Below are 20,206 nucleotides of genomic sequence, written 5' to 3' on the forward strand. Positions count from 1 at the left end.
TTCTAAACTCTGACAAAAATTGAAAATTCTGAAATCAACAAGCCCCAAGGATCCTGAACACAGGATGGTGAGGTCTCCAAAAAGGAAAACCCCTAAAACAACTTAAAAGCCCATCAACAAGAGACTGGTCAAATACCTCCGGTAATCCACAGAAGAAAACTCTATAAAGGTCTTTAAAAATTTAAAGGGAGATTCGTGTTTATTGACAAAGAAATCAATGCATGACATAAAGTTAAATTTAAAAAGCACGTAGACATGATATAATTCATCAAAGTTGCATCCAGACGTAGCTCTCAGGGTAAACATGCAGAGAAAGGACAGGGAGCGCAACCACCCAAATGCGTGTGTATGTGTGTCTAAACTTTTTGTAGGATTCTGGTGCCCTTTGGAATTTCTTTCTAACATGAACAGGTATGATTTTTAGAATCAGGAAAACAAAACCAACAAGAATGACGCTTTCAGTTAAACAAAAACCCAAGCTTCCCTGCAACGGGACCATACGTAGAGACATGTCCGTGGGCAGCTCCCATTCAGAAATCTCCAGAGGTACACAGTGCACTGAGCAGGACGCCCCCCCCCCCCAACATGGGCATGGGCCCCCAAAGACCTAAAGGCACACTTAGGCAGACGGGCATCCAGCGACACCCTAACAATCAGGCTCAAGTTGTTTGGACTGCCCCTGGTCCCAGTTGGTGTCCCATGGCTGATGCATCTACCATCAGAACAGGATCTCAGGGCCACATCTTCCAAGCGGATCCTGCTTTCTCCTGTGAGCAACACAGCTTTCTCATCCAAGACCTAGTTTAACCTTAGGCTGTATTAACACAGGTTGAGCATCTAGAGGAAGGACATGATCATGAAGAGTTCAGGTTTGGGACTCCGGTGTTTGTTTGGTGGATAGTTCCAGGCTCACCATTTACTAGCTGTGTGTCTGTGCAAAGTTTGTTGGTCTTCGTGTGCCTCAGTGTTCTCATCTGTAAACAGGACTAATAACAATTCCTATTCCATAGGGTCATTGTGGAGATTAAGTGAGGAGGGAACGGGAGTGCTTAGTGCATGGTAAAATTCAATAAGCAGTACCTACTTTTATTATTATTTTTCCATACCAGCCTACAGTTTTGTGGTCAGACCTAGGAATGTTAGTTTAAGAGGAGTAAAGGCCACAGCCAATGGAGAGGAACCAGATGGGGAAAGTAGATCAGACCACGTCAGGGGAGAAACAAAGGAGCTTAGAGAATAAAAACTTGGGGAAGGAAGTAATCACTGTCTTCTAATACCCAAAGGGCTGAGCCATGGAAGGGGCCTGTGGTTTCTGCGATGCAACCCCAGTGGTCATTATCAACTACACTTTGATCAACGTCTTCCCATAGCCAGTCCGTGGCCTTGTCCACTGATCTTGGGAGAAATTCCAGACATGGTGAGGAGAGTCATGGCAATCCATCATCCTTCTCTGGACTCTACCATGAGTGGGAACCAACTGGTAAAAGCTTGAGACAGATTTCCAGTTAGCAGAAGGAGAAGCTTTCCAACAATCAGGACATACTTTCACAGGAGGCAGTGAGCTCCTTGTGAATGGAGGGACTCAAGCAGAAGTTGGAAGGCTCTTGGTGACATCTAAGCTTTCAGGGCTCTGAATGATCTTGAAAGTGAGAGTCTATGAATTCCTTTCATTCAACGCTGGCTCCAGCAGAGAGTTGGAACCCATTTCTCGGGACTTCCTATGGGTTCAGGAGTCCATGCCTTTGAATCGACTTAGGGGTGCTGGCTTTTCAGCCCATGAAAATGGATTTCACTGGGGAAAGAGCTCACCACCAAGTCATCAGAGTTGGAATCAGGGGTGGGGGAATTATGGAGTCCCATGTTGTCCTGGTAGCTAGCAAGGCCATTTCCCTGTCTGTTTGGTAAACTCACTCAAGGGGCAAGATTTACTCTCAACTGCTCTAAACACTCCAGCTCAATCGAGGGCCTCCTTCACTGCATTTCTTTCACCAGAAGGGAAACACTGAAAGACACAGACCATGTTAGAAAGACCCTCCAGGGACCACCCCGGGCCTGGCCCAGTCCAGCATAGATGGAGCACTGCACACACCTGCACCGATCGGTGGCTAATATGCACTCAGGGTCCCCAAGACTCAAGCTGTTTTTCTAACCTCCAACAGGCCACCCTTGACATTATAATCCAGCATGCATCAAGCAGACCTGTCCCTGCAGGGCTCCCCTAATCCAAGTTAGTTCTCCATCAAGGACTCGTGGTGGGTGAAGTTACAGAACACAAAACACGGACAAGGAGGGGGAACAAGCTCGTGAACATTCTAGCCCACACGTTTCCTGGAGTCCACAGAAAGACAGGTGCAACACATTCCTTTACTTCCCATGTCCCTCAAGTGTATTTTTTGCTGTCTGGAGGGATTCCTAGCCCCAAAGCTCAGTGTGGCCCACCTCAAAGCAGTGAAACAGGTGGGAGGCAGAGGTCACCTGAAGTCCCAGCACATTGAAGAGTTTACTGAGTCCCCCTACTGAGTCCCCCAAACAGATCCCAGACTCCCTGAGCCAAGATAGTTGCCCAGGCTCAAAACAAAATCATGTCCAGTATCCTTGCTGGGGGGTATGTTCTCATGTGCTGGGTAGACAGGCGGGGGGCTCCCGTCAAAGCCCTTGGAAAGAAGGACGATAACCAGATGTTTCCAACCCAGCAGAGACAGCGGAAAAGGGCAAGAGCACCACTCTGGGCCAGCATGGACCCACCATTCCCCTCCTCAATTTTCATGACCATTACGGTTACATTGGGACAGGGAAGAGGGAGGTGGCTCCCAAAGATAGGTAAACACAGGAGGGTAGACCCCAATGGATCGGCTGAGATAGGTAATCTACTCAAGTCACAATTAAAAAGATGCTCTACCCCAGCCCAAAGCAGGAAGAAAACTGGGTTTCACCATTAATCAAAGCCTGTTTGAAAATCCTAGGAGACCATAATGTTGACCAACCACTGACAGCGAAATGTACCAACGGAAAGAGGGTCATCTGGGAGCATTTAGGGGAAATGAGCCAGAAGAGCAAGAGTTGTCTTCAGCTGGGTTCTTGGCAGTGAATTCCCTGAGCAGCTGCTGGGTGCACCCCACCCTCTTGGAGGCCAGCCCCATGGCAGACACGATGCCCCCTGCTGCTGCGGGCGGCAGCAGTCTCCGGCCCTGTCCGTCAGTTCCAAGAGCATCTCAATTTCACTTCAGCCCTTAACAGACCGTATCTAGAAGCATTTCACTGAGTCAGAGTTGTACACATTCTCCACAGTTCCCAACAAATGCAACGCACGATGATCCTGCAGACCCCCACCAACCACTGTCCCCCATGCTGCTGGAGGCGTCCACCCCAAGTATCACCACATAAATGCAGGGCTGTCTCTTCCCTGACGTCCACACTCCTCTGGCCTGCCACAGGCCAACACAAAGAATTCAGCATGCACATGGTACACCCTCCCCCCAGGCCACAGCCAAGGGACCTCCTGGGCCCCAAAGTCCCCAGACTCACCGCTGGAGCAGTCGGGCCCTCCCCAGCCGGGTTCACAGTGGCAGGTGTCCGGGGAAACACAGCGGCCATGCACACACTCCTCTGTACACAGGGCTGCAGGGGGCCAGGAGAAAGGGAAGAAGCACAGGAACAGACAGTGAAAACCAACCATCTGGTCAAAGAGCATAAACCACTTTGTAATGATCCCCTGGAGCCCCAGGGATGTTCAGAATGCATCACTGGCTTTGGGGAAAATCAAGCTACTCCTGACCCGCCTCATTTAATTAACTCTGAAATGGATCCAACGAGAGTGTGCTTCACTCCAGCCTCATTTCCTAAAAGGAAACCCAAGCCCGAGAAAGGGGAGCCTTAGCTTTTCAAGAACATTCTCTCCAAGATTTAACACTTGGAGACCCTCCCCAAACCCCGGCCCCAAATCCACACTCCTGCTCTCTTTCCCATGAGCTCAGGAAGTAACGTGTCATGTCCACCTTTTGCTTTTCCCTGGTTCCTTTCTACAAAGGCCCCCAAATTTATCAGGTGGCCTGCAAAGAACAGGTTCCTCTCATGCTTCCCCCACCTTTCTGCCCTCCTCCCCAAATGCCCCTATTTTGGGGCTTTCAAATGTCAGCAAATCTGCAAAGTACACAAACGCTGAGGAAAAAGCAACAGCTAATTATAAGAAAGTAATTAAGAGAGACATCTACGATGATGATAATTGTAATTAGAAAGTGCCTGGCAATTTCTTATCACACAGTCAAATGCTGCAGCCTCCTCAGCCGGGAGGCAGCAAGAGCAAACTTTCCATCTACTTCCTCCAGCGCCGAGAAGGCTTATTGGCAGCAGTTTGAGGAAGGGGGATTATTTCTCTCTTCCTTTGACATCTGCACGTTCTCAAGGTCGTCCTTTGCTCCTGAGAGATCTGCCCCACCATCTAATCCATCAGTGAAGGATTACAGAAAACCCCCATTTTGCCACCCAGGCCAATTTTGTAAGCTCGGGAAATCAGCAGCTCCCATCAACCCTGTCAATTTCTTAGATGGGATCTGGATGAAGCACTTTTTTTCTGACAAGCAATGAGAGACCTTCTCTCCGCCTGGAACTGGCCTGGGCTACGGGAAACAGACGGCCCCCGGGGCAACCAGTGACCTCCAAATACCCACTCCACTGCCATGTCCACCGCCTGGCCTGAATGCCCACTGAGAGGTCATGGTCAGGTTAGACAACAAAGTCCATTTTATGGTTGGTGTGATACTGATGCCGAAGCCGTTGCCTTGGCTTTGACCAAGCCCCCGTGCAAAGGCATCCAGGAGAGCCATTTCAGATGCCCCACTGGTAAGTGATTGGGAGTCAGCCTGGCCTCTACTGTGATCTACTGGGGGAGGGCCCCAGCACCTGTGTCCCCAGGGGGCTCTCAGGGAAGGTTCTGGTCTGTGAAGTTTTCCACTGCCCTGGAGGTCTGGGGAATGGCAGGGGCCTACTAGCTAACCTAGTTCTTGCTGGGAAACTGGGTTGGCCTCTGGCTCCAGTGACCAGCTCCACTTAGAGCCACAGTAAGCTGCTGGCAAGACCTTGTCTGACCACTCCTGCTTCCCAGGCTCTCCCTGCTCCACTGGACATTCCAAATAAACTCAAATGGGTCAGTGTGCCCAGGACACACTGGACACCAGATGTCCATCCCCAGGCTCACGATCAGAGGCTAACACCTCAGCCTGGCCAGCTCCAAGCCTCGGCCTCGGTTGCTTCTCTCCCCCATCTGCACCCTCATAAGCTGAGGTCCCCGCGTGGTCCCTGGCTAGGTCCCTCCCATCAGCTTGTGAGAGTAGCTCAAGACACCCATGCTGCTTTCTGATGGCACAGACAGACACCTTGATCCCTGGGGGCTCTGCTGGAGAACGGTGAGGTAGACAGTGAAGAATGAACCTGCTAGCTATCAGGGCTGGAAGTGACCTCAGAGAAAACCATGTCCAACCCCTTCATTTTATGCATGGAGAAATGGAGGCCCAAGTGTTTGTGATGTCATGGACAGCATGTGATCTCTTGGCCAGGAGGGAAGGAGCGTGGGGATGAGCCTCCTGAAGGAAAAGGGAAGGGAGAGGTGTCCAAGACCACGGATCCTCTGCTCTCACCCAACTGGATGCCTTTCCCTCCCCTGACAAGTCAGGGGCTGGGAGAGTCAGCCCAGGGGGACAGCACAGAGACCGTTGGTGACCCCCAGGAGGGTAAGAGCAGAAGGCAGAAACCAGAGTAGCTGTTTCAACACACTGGATGTCCTGCAGGGGGCTCAGAGCAGCTCAAGGGAGGAGGAAGGATGAAGGACCCTGCGAACCCTTGCCTCTCCCTGGTCCTTCTCACCCTAGGGACCTGCCCACAGGCCTATCTCTGGCACCCTCTCCCTGGCTGGAGGGGCAGGGCCTTCAGGTGCTCTGGAGAAGCTCCACACCACATTTCCCCCTGGTCTCTGCCCAAACCAGGGTCCCCTAGAACAATCTGTCAAGCAGCTCCCTGCAGCTCAGCCCTGTATCCAGCATGCTGACTCCCAGTGACTGATGTGCGGAGATAAGCCATCCCACAAACCTGGGCCTGGCTCTGGGGACGCTGTTGCTCTCCCCACGGTCCCTCCAGACCTCGTTATCTGCCCCCCATCACCCTGGGATTATGCCTGGGCTATTTGCTTGTTGAAACCTCAATCCATTCATATTTTATAGGTGTTGTTTAGACAGTGTTGTTTGAAGCATGAAATATTGATAGCAAATATCCAAGGCTCGTGCTTATGCTCCTGGTGGGGAGACAGGTGTGCTGTGAGGAAAGTCTCCCAAGGAGGCATGGAGGAGAGACCCACACCCCTCCCTGGGGCTGGGGTTCCTGATTCCTAGGCCAGACCCTGCACTAGCCCAACAGTGGGTAGTCCCTCAGCAGAGGGCTGGGGTAGACAGAGCAGCCCTCCTAAACTGTACAGGCCTCCTAAGTTCTTTCTGAACCCAATCCCTCAAAAGGGGCGGAGTTAGGGTTCTGTCCCCCTGGGCCCTCTCTTCTCCTGTAACTCTCAAGAGGGGCATTTTGTTGAGCCCCTCCTCCCACTGCTGTCCCATTTGCTGTTGGGGACAGGGAATCAGAAGCTGCCTCTGACACTGCACCACGTGACTGAGGGCCAGCCACCTCCCCTCTCCCGGCCCCACTGAGAAAGTCAAACCTCTGCTCTCTCAGCTTCCCACCACTGACCCGCCTGCCTCAGTCCCGATTCCAACATCCGGGAGCTGGAGGCGTCTTTCATAAGAAGCAGCACAGCAAAGACTATACCGGAAAGCTGAGTCTGGACCCAGGGATGCCACTTAGTAGCTCTAGACCTCGGGTAAGTTCACACTATCTCCGTGTCAGTCCCCATCTGTTCAGTGGGGGACAGTGATAGGACGGGCCTCAGGCTGTGCGTGAGGATTATAGCAGTTGACAAAGCACCCAGAGCAGTGCCTGGGGTCTATTAAGTACTGTGTGGGTCTTGCTATTGTTATTCAGTAGGGAGTCCTCCAACTAGAGGTGGGGGCCTCCGCACACAAGCCATCTCCCTCTCTCCCTTCACTGAGGCCCCAGACTCATGGGGAGGGCTGTAGGGATCTGCAAGTAAACCCTGCTCAGGAATGGAATGCTGGAAGGTGGCCCTGTCTCTAGCCCAGTGGGGGAGGCCACAGTGGCCAATGATGTAATGACCTGAGTTTAACAATTATAGAACAAGCAAGTTATCTAGCCTCTCATGCCTCTGTTTCTTCACCCATATAATGGGGACAGGCTGTGGCAAAGATTTAATGAAATACATGTAAAGTGCTAAGGCCAGTGCCTGGCATATAGTAAGTACTCAGTAAGCATGAGCTGCCGTGATTATTTACACACATACGCACGCACACACACGTATGTGTGCCCCATGTGGTCTGGACTTGATGTCTACAACAGCTGACAGCAGCTACCACGTATCACTGCTTCCTGTATGTTACCATTTGCTGACCACCTGCTAAGTGCCCGGCCTCAGAACTTCCAACACGTGCTGCCTCCACCTCTGTCGCAGGCCATCCTAGTACACCGTGAGGGAGCTGGCAAGTCAGCATGGGTCTTTCCTTTATGAATCTCCGGCCTTTGGGAGGACAGAGGCCACTTCCTACTCAGTCTTTTTAAATTCTCACGCTGCCTGAAACAGATGTCTCCATGCTGGTGGGTCCCCAGGAGGGAACCCCCGAGCACATGCAGGGAGGGCATGGCTGTCTCCCCTGAGCTCAGCCTCAGAGCTCAGACACAGAGAAGTCACCAAATCTCAGGGCCCTGCCCATTGGCTCAGGCTGCTTCTGGCCATGGGGGACTGGTGGCTGGGTGTCTTGAGCAATGGTGCTGTGGGGTTTCAGAACAAGCCCAGCTACAGGTGGGAGGAGATCTGGGTTGGCAACTACCCACATCCATCTCAATGGTATCAAGCATCCCACTTTCCTCTCTGGGCCCTGCAACTTCACCTGTAAATTGAGACCAGACCAGATGAGGTCTATAAAGTCCCATTCAGCTAAGACTCATCATGACCTCTCACCCTGCCCAGCCCAACCTCCCCCCGCCCCCCGGGGAAATGCCTGCATCACTGCCATTGCCCTAGCCTCACTTTCAGGCCTGAAAGCCCCGTCTCCTCTCTATGGCCTAGTAAACCTGTACTCTTGACATCACAAGGACCCTGGTCTCTGAAATGGCCCTGGATTAGGAGACAGGAGAGCTGAGTGTGAGCTTGGGCTCCGTACGACCTGCCATAGGACTCTAGGCAGGTGGCTTCCTCGCTCTGGTCTAGTAAACAAGGGCACTCTAACATATCACTCTTAAAGCTCCTACTGCGAACATCACTTGGTAATAGGGCCACTCTGACTCCACAATGTCACCTTGCAGCAGCTGGAAGCTCAAAATGCTTCCATTAGGCTCCCTGGCCCAGGGTCGCCTGAGTCACCAAGGCCAGGTATAGCCCCCATGACCCAGCTCCACAAAGAGCTTAGGAAGGCTTTAGCACATCCCAGTTTGCGCATCTGTGGAGGTAAAATACTTTCCCACCAGAATCCCCCTATGTACATGAGGTTCCCCCTGACTGGCCCTGAGGTCTCTCCTTCCACTGAATCCCATGACACACTGTGTGTTTGTGTGTTGGGGGGGCCCAGCTGATGGTACACAGCATGCCTGACCTCCTGCCACTTCTTCCTTTAGCTTGGGTTCATTTGGTCTCCCCAGCTAGACTGTGAGCTGAGATCAAATCCAGAGTCTTAAGTATCCCCAGATCTCCCCATGGGCCATACCTTACTCATAATCCATGTGTGGCTGGTGGTGACTCTTCTGAGGGTCTGTCCTTTCCAAAGGACATTAACAAGCCAGGAGAAAAGGATCAGGATGTAGAGGGTATAGACATGTGACCCATGAGGGTCAAGGAGGGTCAAGGAGGAGCCATGAGGGTCCAGGAGGCTGAGACTTGTAGGGGCACTGTCTAGCCTGGAGAAGGAAATACTAGGCAGGAGGCAGGGCACAATCAGCTGAACAGCCAGAGCCATTCTGTCCTAAGGGGGGCAGATTGCAACCTAACCCAAGGCAAGACTTTCTAATACCTGAATGGGCTCAGCAGTTCGGAGGGCTGTTTCTATAGGTAGGGAACAACGTATCACTGGGGACACTCAAGCCAAACACAGAGAATCCACAAATGCCAGAGGGGAGGGGTCGGCAGGCAAACCCGCTCTTGGGCCAAACTCCGCCAGCTGCCTGCGTCGGCGAATAAAGGTCTGCAGCCATGCTCGCGACATATTACCAGGACCGATTTCACACCATGAGGACAGAGTGGAGCCATGGCCACAGGGATGGAGGGTCACCAAAACCCTAAAATATTTATTCACTACATTTTATGGGGGGAGGGGGCCCTTCTGCTCTAGGGGTTCCTGGTCTGATGGGAAATCAGACTATGGGACTTCAAAGGTCCCTCCTCCCCTTCTATTCTTCTATCATTCCCTCACTCCCAGGTATGATCCAAAGATGTGCTGAGGAAACACCCGTTGATGCCCAGCCTCCTTTCTAAAGCAGTACTCTGCGTCCACGCAAAGCCACAAGGGGCCATCAAGTTGGGACGCATTCCCTGCAGCAGCCACAAATGCTCAGCTGGCCCTTTAGTCTTTCTGTCCTCCGGGGGCTGGGGACAAGGACTATGGGGGATTTAGTGACCCCTCCTGTGGCAGCGGGTGGTCTTGCTCAGGTAGACACTAGTCACAGCGGTGAGAAAAAGCCAAGTGATGAGTCCTTTCTCTTTGCTGGGCATTGGATTCCTGTGGCGCCCTTTCACCCTTGAGGCAGGCACAGTTACTCCATTTACGGCTGGGAATCAACACAGGAAGGCCTAAAGAACCCGTGCAAATGCCCAGAGCTACTGTGCGGGATCCGTATTTCTCAACCTTGTTTTCACTATCAACCCCTCAATCTCCGGAAACTACTTCAGACATTTTCTTTTAATCACTCCTCCCAGGAAATTTTGACACCACAGGTATACACAGAATAATTACACAGACATACAGTGTATTCCTACTTCCTGTACAAACAGTTCAAGATCGAATTCTTCCCCCGCGAGAATGCAGAGTCACCATCTGGCCCTCTGGACCATTTCGGCCCTTTTGCACCCAGAGAAGCAGACCTCCATGGACTGCGTTAATGGGCTTCCTTGCCCTCTGGCTTCTGGATGGGTTTGGCCAATGGGAAACACCAGCAGGAGACGGGAGGGCAAGGGGATGGCAGTAGCGATGGTCTTCTGCCCTACAGCTCAAGGTGTCGGCAGAGGGTAGGGGGAGACCCTTCTTCCAGCCCAAGCGTGGAGTGGCCCTCCTTGCTTAGTAGCCCCAAAGCCTATACCATTTCCTATGGGTTGCCTTATCCCCTCCCCTGCCTTTAGAAATACAGATCCCTCCCCCCACCTGAAAATAGAGCGTTCCAAAGAAACCTTTCATGAGCCACAATGGCATGAGGCAAAAAAGCAATTACCCTTAATTTATATGAAAAAATTTTGACCCAAAAAAATCACCTCTTAGACTTTTCTGATACCTTATGCCACCTCTTGCTAATAGACGCACAAAATGAAATTGAGATAAAGCACATATGCTCAGACACAATTCAGAACTATGCAGGCATGCCGCTGAGCTGCTAAATGGAGTTCCTGCGGAAGGCGCTTGGGGCACCACTCAGACTCCTCGGGGTGCACGCTGACTTTATAACTACTTGCCACAAAACCAACACCGAGCACTGTTTTCACTCTCACCGTTTTTCATAAAAGTAAAACTCCTCTCTGGATTTCTTTCCGTTAGCAAAAACAGGTCCTAAGGTAAAAGTGTTTGGCGAAAGGAAAACAGCATAAGGCGAACTTTTGCTAAGCAGGGGATGCCTCTAATCATTCGAGCAAACTCTCCCTGGGGAACACGCCTTCTGTTCCTAGCCAGGACCCTAACTGACCCAGGGGCCCAGATGAGGCTTGAGCCCACATCTTTGTGATGCTAACAGGCTCCTCCCCACGTGTGCCACCACCCCCCACCCTGACCCCCAGTTGAGATAAGGAAGTCCCAGCACCAGATTGGTCATGGGTTTGCCAAGCCCGCTCCCTCCTCTGGGTCTCAGTTTCTCTGTCGGTGAAATGGAGAGGTTGAAGGACATGATCCAAATGTTTCTTCCAGCTCTGGGAGTCTAGGGCGCCACTGTAGCAGCGACCGGCTTCTGGGCTTACTGATTTATATACCAAGGTGGAGAAGAAGCCATTCCACAGATGCGCAGGAACCGAGCGTGCCACAGAACCAATGTGTTCTGATATACAGGAGCGAGCCTGGAGCAGCAGTCCTGGGCCAAGGATGAGCCCCGATAAGCAGCCCAAGACCCAGCACAGGCATCTTGGCATTAATTAAAGGGGTCTAGGCCAGACTTGGGGTCTCCTCCACAAGAAAACCTCCGAGACAGCACTGGCCCTCCCCTGACCAAGGCGCCCCGTCTGCTATCCCTCGCTCACGGTGAGCCCCCTGCATCCATTCTAACTCCTATTAGCATTCCACCCAAGACAACCCAGAAGTCCCTGAGGCATTCATGGTAATATATTTTGCCTGGCGGTTTTGAAATGATCTTACTAGTTAATGGAACTATAAAAATTACTTACGTGAAAAGGTCAAGATAAACAAAGACAACTTCCATGTTCCCCAGCCAGCGAGGCTGATGCCCAGCTAAGACGAAAAAAGACTAGGGAGCCAGGGAAAGGAGGTGGTGGCCTCCCAGAATTCTGCAGCATATGGCTTCTCCAGCTTCCCCCACAAACCCAGTGTCCCTGGTGCCCCCAGGCACATTGATCAGTCCTCCATTAGCATTCTTGGCAGGAGCCACAGATCAGGCTGTCATCTGATTCTGCTTGGAAATAAAACGACCTACATCCAAGTGGGCCCAAGTGCCAATTCCAAAGTGACACACTTAGCGTGAGTGATTCTGCCACACCCAAGGTCATGTAGCATGTGGCAGAGGTGGGGGGGGGGCAGGTGCTCACATCGGGGAGTCACAAAACAATTCGTCAGATGTGGATTACTCATTCCTCTACAACTACCAGCCCCGAGTCCCCTGCATGGCCACGAAGGGCCAAAACAGCTGGCCCTCCCTCTCAGCACATCTTGAACTGGCTTTGAATTGCTGTGGTCACATCTGGCTCCAGGATATAAACAGTCAATGAGACAAAAGAAAGGAAGAGTTTCACCTGCAGAGCTGATGAGATGGAAGGACTTTGGGAGCCAAGAGCTCTTATCTAGAGCCTATAGGCCTGTAGGTCCCCCTTCTTCCTGCTGGTAGGGGAGAGGGGCGGGGGGAGGGATGGGCACCAAGAAGGCTCACACAGGACCCGAACAGGTAACCAGGGGTTTGCTGCCCCCATCCAATCTGCCAAGCTGGCCCACGCCACTCATCTTTATTTGGTGGTGCCTTTTCTCAATTTTATTCTTTGACAGCTAAAAGCTGGGGTCCCTGTTCCACCACTTGTTAGCTGCATGTCTGTAAGCAACACAACTTGTCCTCAGTTTCCCCATCTGTAAAACTGCAGTTATTGCAAAGAATAAACAAGTTGATTCATGCAAAGCACTTAGAAGCAGAGGTCCGTTGTAACTGCTGCTGGTTGTTTTTGTTTTTTATGCTGCTGTTATTAATACTCCTCTTCCCAGGGCTGCCTGTAGGAGCTGGGATACCACAGCTCCAAAGCATTCTGAGGTTCATTTCCAGCTCAAAGGATGAGAGAAAGGCCCGGGTGAGACCTGCAGAGGCTTCCTCATTCACAGAGGCAGGGAGGGGGATGCAGCACTGGGAAGCCGGGAAGCGTGGACACCGGGGGACAGGCAAGGAAGACCCACAGTCCAGGCTTAGCTCATTGGTGAATTAGAATTGTAATTTCAGAGAAGAGAAGCCTGGAACAAAGGAGGCCACAGTCTGGCTGCCAGGCCCTTTCTCTCCTGAAAGACTGGTGGTCATGCTTCCGGGGGGAATGTGAGCTTGGGTAGGGCCAAGTGTGCTCCCTGTTCCTGTGTCCTCTCTGCGCATTCATGCAAGTACCCACGCACACATGCATTCACTTGACAACTGTTTAGCCAGCACATGCTGTGTGCTGGGCCCCCTGGGTGGGGATTACACAGAGGAGTTCAAAATGCAGAAATGGCCAGTCCCTGCCACTGCCTGGACTTCCAGGCAGTGAATATTCTTCCTGCCTGCTCTTAAACCCTTGGGAGGCAGGGTGCCCTCTCAGGGAGTTGTAGCAGGAGTACTGCACTCAAATTCCCACAGGGGCCAAGACTGGGAGGAGAGCAGAGAATGGACTTGGCAGCCAGGGTGTCTGGATTTGAGTCCTGGTTCTGCCACTTCCCACTTGTGACCTCGGGCAAGTTACTTTAGTTCTCTGGGACTCAGTTTTCTCATCCTTAAAGGGGGACAGTGGTCCTCTACCTTATAATTTGGTTGCAAAGTTAAACCATCAAATACAAGTAAACTGCTTAGAACACTGCCTGGCACCTAGAGACCGAGCTATTATTTTTTTAAAGGTCGTCTATCCCATCCCCCTACCGCTGAGTGGTCACTGACTCCAGAAACATTTATTAAGCACTGTGCTAGACACTGTGCTAGGTGCTGGGAATGCCATCGGCCAGTCAGGGGCAGTCCCCGCTTTCACAGAGTGATACTGGGAGAGGCCAGCAACAGCTGAGTGCATGGGCAAGCCAGGAGGTAGGGGTCCGATTGGGTGGGGGTGGGGGGGAATAGGCGAGCAAGTGGGCCAGGAAGCAAGGGCATTAAAACGTCCCTGCTGCTGGGGTGCTGGGATGGCACAGTCAGTTGAGCCTCGGACTATTGGTTTTGGCTCAGGTCATGATCTCAGGGTCATGAGAGGGAGCCTTGCATTGAGCTACCCACTTAGCACAGAGCTTGCTTGTGACTCTCTCTCCCTCTGCCCCCCTGAAATAAATAAAACAAAAATAAAAGGTGTCTGGTGCTGAAATCACAGCCAGTTCAGAGCGCAGGATGGGCTGCAAGAGAAGGGAGGTGATTCTGTATGTTGGCAGACAGGGGAATGTCTTCACAGAGAAGGGGATTTTTTTTTTTTTTTAAGATTTTATTTATTTACTTGACAGAAAGAGATCACAAGTAGGCAAAGAGGCAGGCAGAGAGAGAAGGAGGGGAAGCAGGCTCCCTGCCAAGCAGAGAGCCCAATGTGGGACTCGATCCCAGGACCCCGAGATCATGACCTGAGCCGAAGGCAGCGGCTTAACCCACTGAGCCACCCAGGCGCCCTGAGAAGGGGATATTTGACTTGACCTTCATTCCTAATGCATTTCTAGAGCACCTACCATGTGCCAGGTACGGTATCAGCCTCCCCCTCTCCAACAGACTGTGGAATTTTGCTTCTTAGGGTTTTCTGCTAAAAGGAAACTTCCTTTACCTTCCTCCTTCCCACCTCTCACCTGTCCAGCCATGGCCCTCCCTTCTGCCCTCTTCTCTTTGGCACACAGAACATCTGGCTGTGAATGAGCCTCAACTTTCCCCACCCTGGGCCTCCATAGAGCCTGGAACTCCATCTGCAGCCCAGCTCTCCAGCTCCCTTACCACTTCTGCTTACCCTTCACATAACTTGGATGCCACTTCCTGTAGGAAGCTTTCCCTGACTACACTGCCCATCTCCCTACCCTCAAGTTCGGTTGGTTCCATCCCTGTTCCTAAGCATGTGGCTTGCCCTATAGGGCACAGAACAGACTACTCTATGCCACTTATCTCCCATAAACTTTACGAAGCCAAGAATGGGCATCTGTTGTTCATCGTATGTCCCTTTCCTACCATAGTGCCTGGCCCGTGATAGGTGCTCAAAAAATAAAGTTGAATGACTATGTGTCTGGGTCTACAAAGGCTCTCGCTCCTTTCCCTTCATCCTGAGCCCACCGGTCGCCAATGTGGGCCACACCAGTCCGCCTGGGATCGAATATGTAACTCCCCTAAGAGACCAGGGCAATGCCAAGTCCCAAATCATTTCCTGGTGGCAGAGTGAAATCCTCTTTAGAAAAATCCCAATAATTCTCCAGCTAATAGACAAGAACCGTTCAGCCAAACCCAACAAGAAGGATTTCAGTCTGGGGTTTGGGCCTCCCGCTTCTAGCCTGGAGCCCTGGGGGGGCATCAATCATCAAACACCAGTGTCTGCCTCGGCACCTTTCTTGCATCTCTACCAATCATTCCAAGACATCAGCCTGCCTCTCAAGGTTTGCCTCAACATGGTTTAACTATTAATAATGGTTTGTCAATTAAAATTGCCAACTTGTCAGGATGTCGCTAACGGGTCTCCACATAGAGCAACCATGTCCAACAGTGGGCCAGACAAAAGCCCCAGTGTTGCAGTCAATTCCCTTAATCCATTCCCCGGGCCCCAGAGCTGCCGGTGGGCATGCCTGGTACACTGGGCCCTCCTTGCTTTGTAAAGGATTTTCCTGGCTGAGCTGTTCAAACCACCAATGCCGCATTCCTGCAAGGAGCAACAGCTTTTCAACTTGTTAATGATGTGGGAGCATACGGCCTGAGTCAGCAACCCCCAGCACACAACCCAGGAAAATCTTTTTCTGGGTCTTTTTTTTTTCCCATTTGACAGATGCCAGGCTTTTTCTAGAAAGACACATTCCAACTGATTGATTTTTTTTTTCCTTTGGGAAATTGATCCTCATCACCTACAAGGAAAGCAAAACATGAAGCTTGTCGAGTATTTTTTTTTTTTTTAATGCTTTGATTTAAAAACCAGTCCCCTGGTTCTGTCTTAAAACTTGCCTTTCCTGAAGGAGCTAGCCCCTTCTCCTGGCCACACATGACAGAGGCCCAAAGGAGGGGGCCCTGGGAAACTGGGCAGAGGGATGACAGAGAAACCCCAGGCAGAGGGACGTGATTAAGCACACGGGCTGAATTCAGCTTGAACAAACTTGGGTTCGAGTCCTGTCTTCCATTCAGCTAGTTCTGTGCTTTTTGAGTCAAGTGAAATGGCCTAACACTGCAAATCCCTAGGTTCTTTATCTGTGAAACAGGGCCAACAGCATTGCCTAAATAAAGGCAACGTGGGGGGGGGGGGGGGCTAGCTAAAATAACTGAGTGGTTGACAGGGGGTTTCAGTGAGGGCCCCATAAGTCCCAACTCTTACTATCATAATTGGTTTGAGAGGAGGCAGCCCACACGGGACACCCGGATACGCTGAACTCAGGGACTTCGGCAGACACTCAGAACCACAGCATCTCAGAGCAGAAGGGACCCAGTAATTAGAGTCCCCACTTCTACCATCTCACCCAGAGCTTGGAGCCCCTCTCTTACATCCTGTGCCAAACCTCAATGGAGATACCTCTGTTAGCCAGGAATGCAGTCACTCTGCCCCAAAACTCATTCAATTGCATCCACACCCTCAGGTTAGAAAGGCTCTCTCCAACCTCCGGGCCTTTGCACATGCTGTATTTCTTCCTGGAGCCACTCCTCCCCTTCCTCTTTGCCTGGTCTCTCCTTTAAAGGTGCCTACTTTAGGAAACCATCCCTAGCCACCCTTGATAGATGAGGCGCTCTCAAAACATGCTCCCCTAGCACCTGCCTTTCTTTATCAAAGCACAGGTCACATGTCCCTGTCTGGTTTGTTGGCTATGTTCAGCACTGGCCCAGGAGCTTCTGAAAGCAAGTCCTCGGGGCCCAGCACGGTACTGGCACGGGACAGAAGCTCAATACACATCTGATGAAACAACGAATCAATGAAGGCACTTCCATTTAGGAACAGCTCTGATCACTAGAAAGCTTTTTGCTTCACTGAGCTGAGACCTGCCTCCTCGGAGCTTGCCCAACTGCCATCTTGCCCTTTCCTGTCCCCCAACCCACGTCTCCTCCTAATTCCACATAACAAGCCTTTGGGGAGCTTTTCTCTATTGGAACGGAAGCAGAAGCAGATCAGAAACAGAGTAATAAGACCCCATAGCTTCTGAGCAGCATATGGCTGGGACGGAAGGTGCCTGCCCGTGGAGAAGTGTCCTTCCTTCTGTCAAAGTTAGTCTTTTGTCCTGGTCTGCAGCCAGGCAGAGGTCACCGAGGAGCACGATGAGCCCCACCCAAAGTATATGAGCTGTCACTGCTTCACACCCCCAGCAGCGAGCAGCCCGCCATCCTGCTGGGTTTAAATCTCATTTCTATTGAGAAGCTAAATCAGGAGCTACTTAGCACCACTGATTTAGGGCTTTAATAAAAATAATGCAAAGTGAATAGGAAAGGCAGCCGTGAAGGTCACCATCAGCAGCTATCCCCCACTGCATTCTTGCCTTCTCCACCTGCCTCTTCACCCAGCCCGAGGACCCCTAAATTCCCCGGCAGTCCCACAAGGGGAGTTGGTGCCTTTATAAGACAGTCCCCTTGAAATTCATACCCTTTTACTGCCCAGGCTCTATTTGTTTCTCATTGGGCTATTTAGGAACTTCCCGCCACCTCAGGACCTCAACAGTTCTCTAAAAAGACCCTGGCCTGAGAGTCTAGAGGCTTCTGCCTGTGTCCCAGCTCCCTCGTGGGGACCACTCACAGCCTCTGCGGAAGCACCGTGGGTGGTGAGGGGACGAGGCAGAGGCCCAAAGCCTGCACCACCTGAGGTCCCCTAAGCGAGGAATTTGCAGTCCTCTCCTGCTCAGGTTCAGAGATATTGATTTCCATCCACTCCGTCCCCCCACCCCCGCCGCCCACCCACCCAACCATCCCTGACCCAGGGCCATGCCCAGAGTGTTTCCTTACATTCCAAATAACACTATTTGAACATTTAATGCTTTAGTAATTAGGGGGAAATGTTATTTTTAAATGGCCTTTTTTATTTAAAATCACTATGGCTGTCCCTACAGCTTCCCAGTGGCAAAACCAGGCTTCAAGCAGAGGGCTCTGCAGGCCCAGAACCAGCACTCCTCTCTCCGCTCTCCCATATGGCCTCCCGAACAGACCCGAGCCTGCAGGCAGTAGGGTAAAGGAACGATGCTGCCTATGGGCCTGGTGAGCAGGGAAGCCTTCCCAGAGGAGGAGAAAACCCCCCAGTTGGGGGGCATGAAGTTGTTCACCTGGGCAGATGGAGGTCTTGGAAACCAGCCCTAACCAGCCTTCTCCTCAGACTCCAGCGGCCAGAGCGGCGCCCACAGCCTCTCACTGCCCCAGGACAGGACTTGTCACCACTCTGGCTCTGATGACTTGGATAGAAGGAAGAAACAACTCATGACCCTCCCAGGCTCACTCTGCAGGACACACTTGCCCTTCACCCCATCCTTACTCCCCGCCTCCTCGCATTGCCCTGCCCTGCCCTACAGTAGCCTTCAGCTATGCAGAAAAACAGCAGAGCGGAGAACAGGCAGGGACTCTGTTCACCCCTAAATATTTCACCCATGGGCCTGTCTCTGCATCTCTGGGAGAAAGCATCACCTCCACACCCTTACACCTAAGAAAGTGACAAACATGAGGGTCGTTTCCTGCAGCACTGGCCAGGAGAGCCAAAGCTTGGAAATAACCAAAACGTCCATCCGCAAGCAAAGGGACAAAGAAATGAGGGTATAGCCATGCACGGAATACTGTGCAGCCAAGAAAAAAGGAACGAGCCGCTCTTCCTGAACTGCGAACATCCACTAGAGCCAAACGGAAAAGCAGTAAAGGCAGAGCAGGGTTTAGAAGATGCTGCCTTTGGTGGAAAAATGAACATGCGCTGGGGAAGAATGCACACATCTGTTTCCTCCACTGTGCACAAAACAGCACTGGGGAGATGCACAAAAACTAATGACAGTGGTCTCCTCTGGGAGGGGCACGTGGCAGAAAGGCTTTAAGAGGGCATCCCCTTTCTGGTGGTTGAATATCGAACTGGGTGAGGGTACTGTCTGCACAGAAAATAAGTATCACTTAAACTCTACAAATTAAGGCATGCCATGCAGAAGGCTTCTGTTAACATACAGAAGAATCCTCCGGGAAAGGAAACACAGCATCACATGTATTTGTCCCGAGGTAGAGTGCCAGCCACCACCACGGGCCAGAGCAGGTGGGACTTGGAATCCAAGACAGTAAGTTTTGCATAAGGTTTGAGTCATGGGGCCAAGCAATGCATGCAGGTCGGTTCTCCTGCTGAGTTAGGGCCTGGAAGTCACCTCTCCGACAATGACCATGTCTCTGTTGCCCCCAGCCTGGACGACAGCAGATTCCCCAGGGCCCCTGCCATGCCTGGGAAGCGGGGAGCGGGCAGCAAGGGCTGCAGCTGGCCTCAGCACAACACTGTGAGACCCAATAAAATTCAATCGCCCAGATTCCCGAGATGGTGGTTCCTCCTCTATCACGCAGAGAGCAGTATTGATTCTTTCAAATAAGACCCCGGTTCTCCCTCGTTTCCAATTTTATCAGCCTAATCTGCTGAGATGCCTGCCTTCTTGTCCCTTCCTCTGCCCTCCTTCCTCTTTGTGTTCTCTCCTTCTCTCCCACCCCTCTCCTTCCTCCCTCATCCCGCTGGCTCCACTTTCCTTCTTCATTAGCTCAGCAATTCGGGGCCTTGCTCACAAGCTGCCTTCTTCCCTTCATCTCCAGGGATGGTCTGCTGTCCACACCCAGTCACTCTGGCCCTTGGTGGGGGTGGGGTTGGAGCCAAAGGAGGGAGGAGGCGGGGTGGGGAACAGGGGCTGCACCCTGGCCCAGCTGGTCCTGTCCTTTCAGGTCAGAGCCCCCCACCCTGGGGGAACCTGCAGGAAGGAGGCTAATGGGCACCCGACCCAGCCCCCCACTGGTGGGCACTCCTCTGAAGAGAAAGCTGCATTCCAGCAGAGAGTTGCGTGTTCAGAACACACGAGCATCTTGTTCCCCTCCTTCTCTGCACTCCCCACACTAGCGCAAGCTCCCCCTTGGAATGCCAGACCGTCCTTCCCCTGTTGCTGCCCATCCACCTCTCTTCCCTTTTTTTTTTTTAATTTTTTTTTTATTTTTTTTTCCTTTTTTTTTTTTTTTTTTTACAGATTGAGAGAGAGAGAGAGAGATTACAAGTAGGCAGAGCAGCAGCCAGAGAGGGGAGGAAGCAGGCTCCCTGCCAAGCAGAGAGCCCGATACGGGGCTCGATCCCAGAGACCCTGAGATCATGACCTGAGCTGAAGGCAGAGGCTTAACCCACTGAGCCACC

At 51.9% G+C, this 20,206-nt stretch overlaps 1 protein-coding gene across 10 annotated transcripts in view; it reads right to left on the reverse strand.

Annotated features, from left to right (window-relative positions):
- MEGF11 (multiple EGF like domains 11) overlaps nucleotides 1–20,206 on the reverse strand; it is a 351,654-nt gene that overhangs the window by 181,934 nt on the left and 149,514 nt on the right. For all 10 annotated transcript variants that reach the window (XM_046007979.1, XM_046007977.1, XM_046007986.1 and 7 more), the window contains exon 5: nucleotides 3,526–3,618. In XM_046007979.1, coding sequence (XP_045863935.1) covers nucleotides 3,526–3,618 — 93 coding nt within the window. The remainder of the gene's footprint in view (nucleotides 1–3,525; nucleotides 3,619–20,206) is intronic.

The sequence above is a fragment of the Meles meles genome, chromosome 6 (genome assembly GCF_922984935.1).
Source record: "Meles meles chromosome 6, mMelMel3.1 paternal haplotype, whole genome shotgun sequence".
Taxonomy (NCBI): domain Eukaryota; kingdom Metazoa; phylum Chordata; class Mammalia; order Carnivora; family Mustelidae; genus Meles; species Meles meles.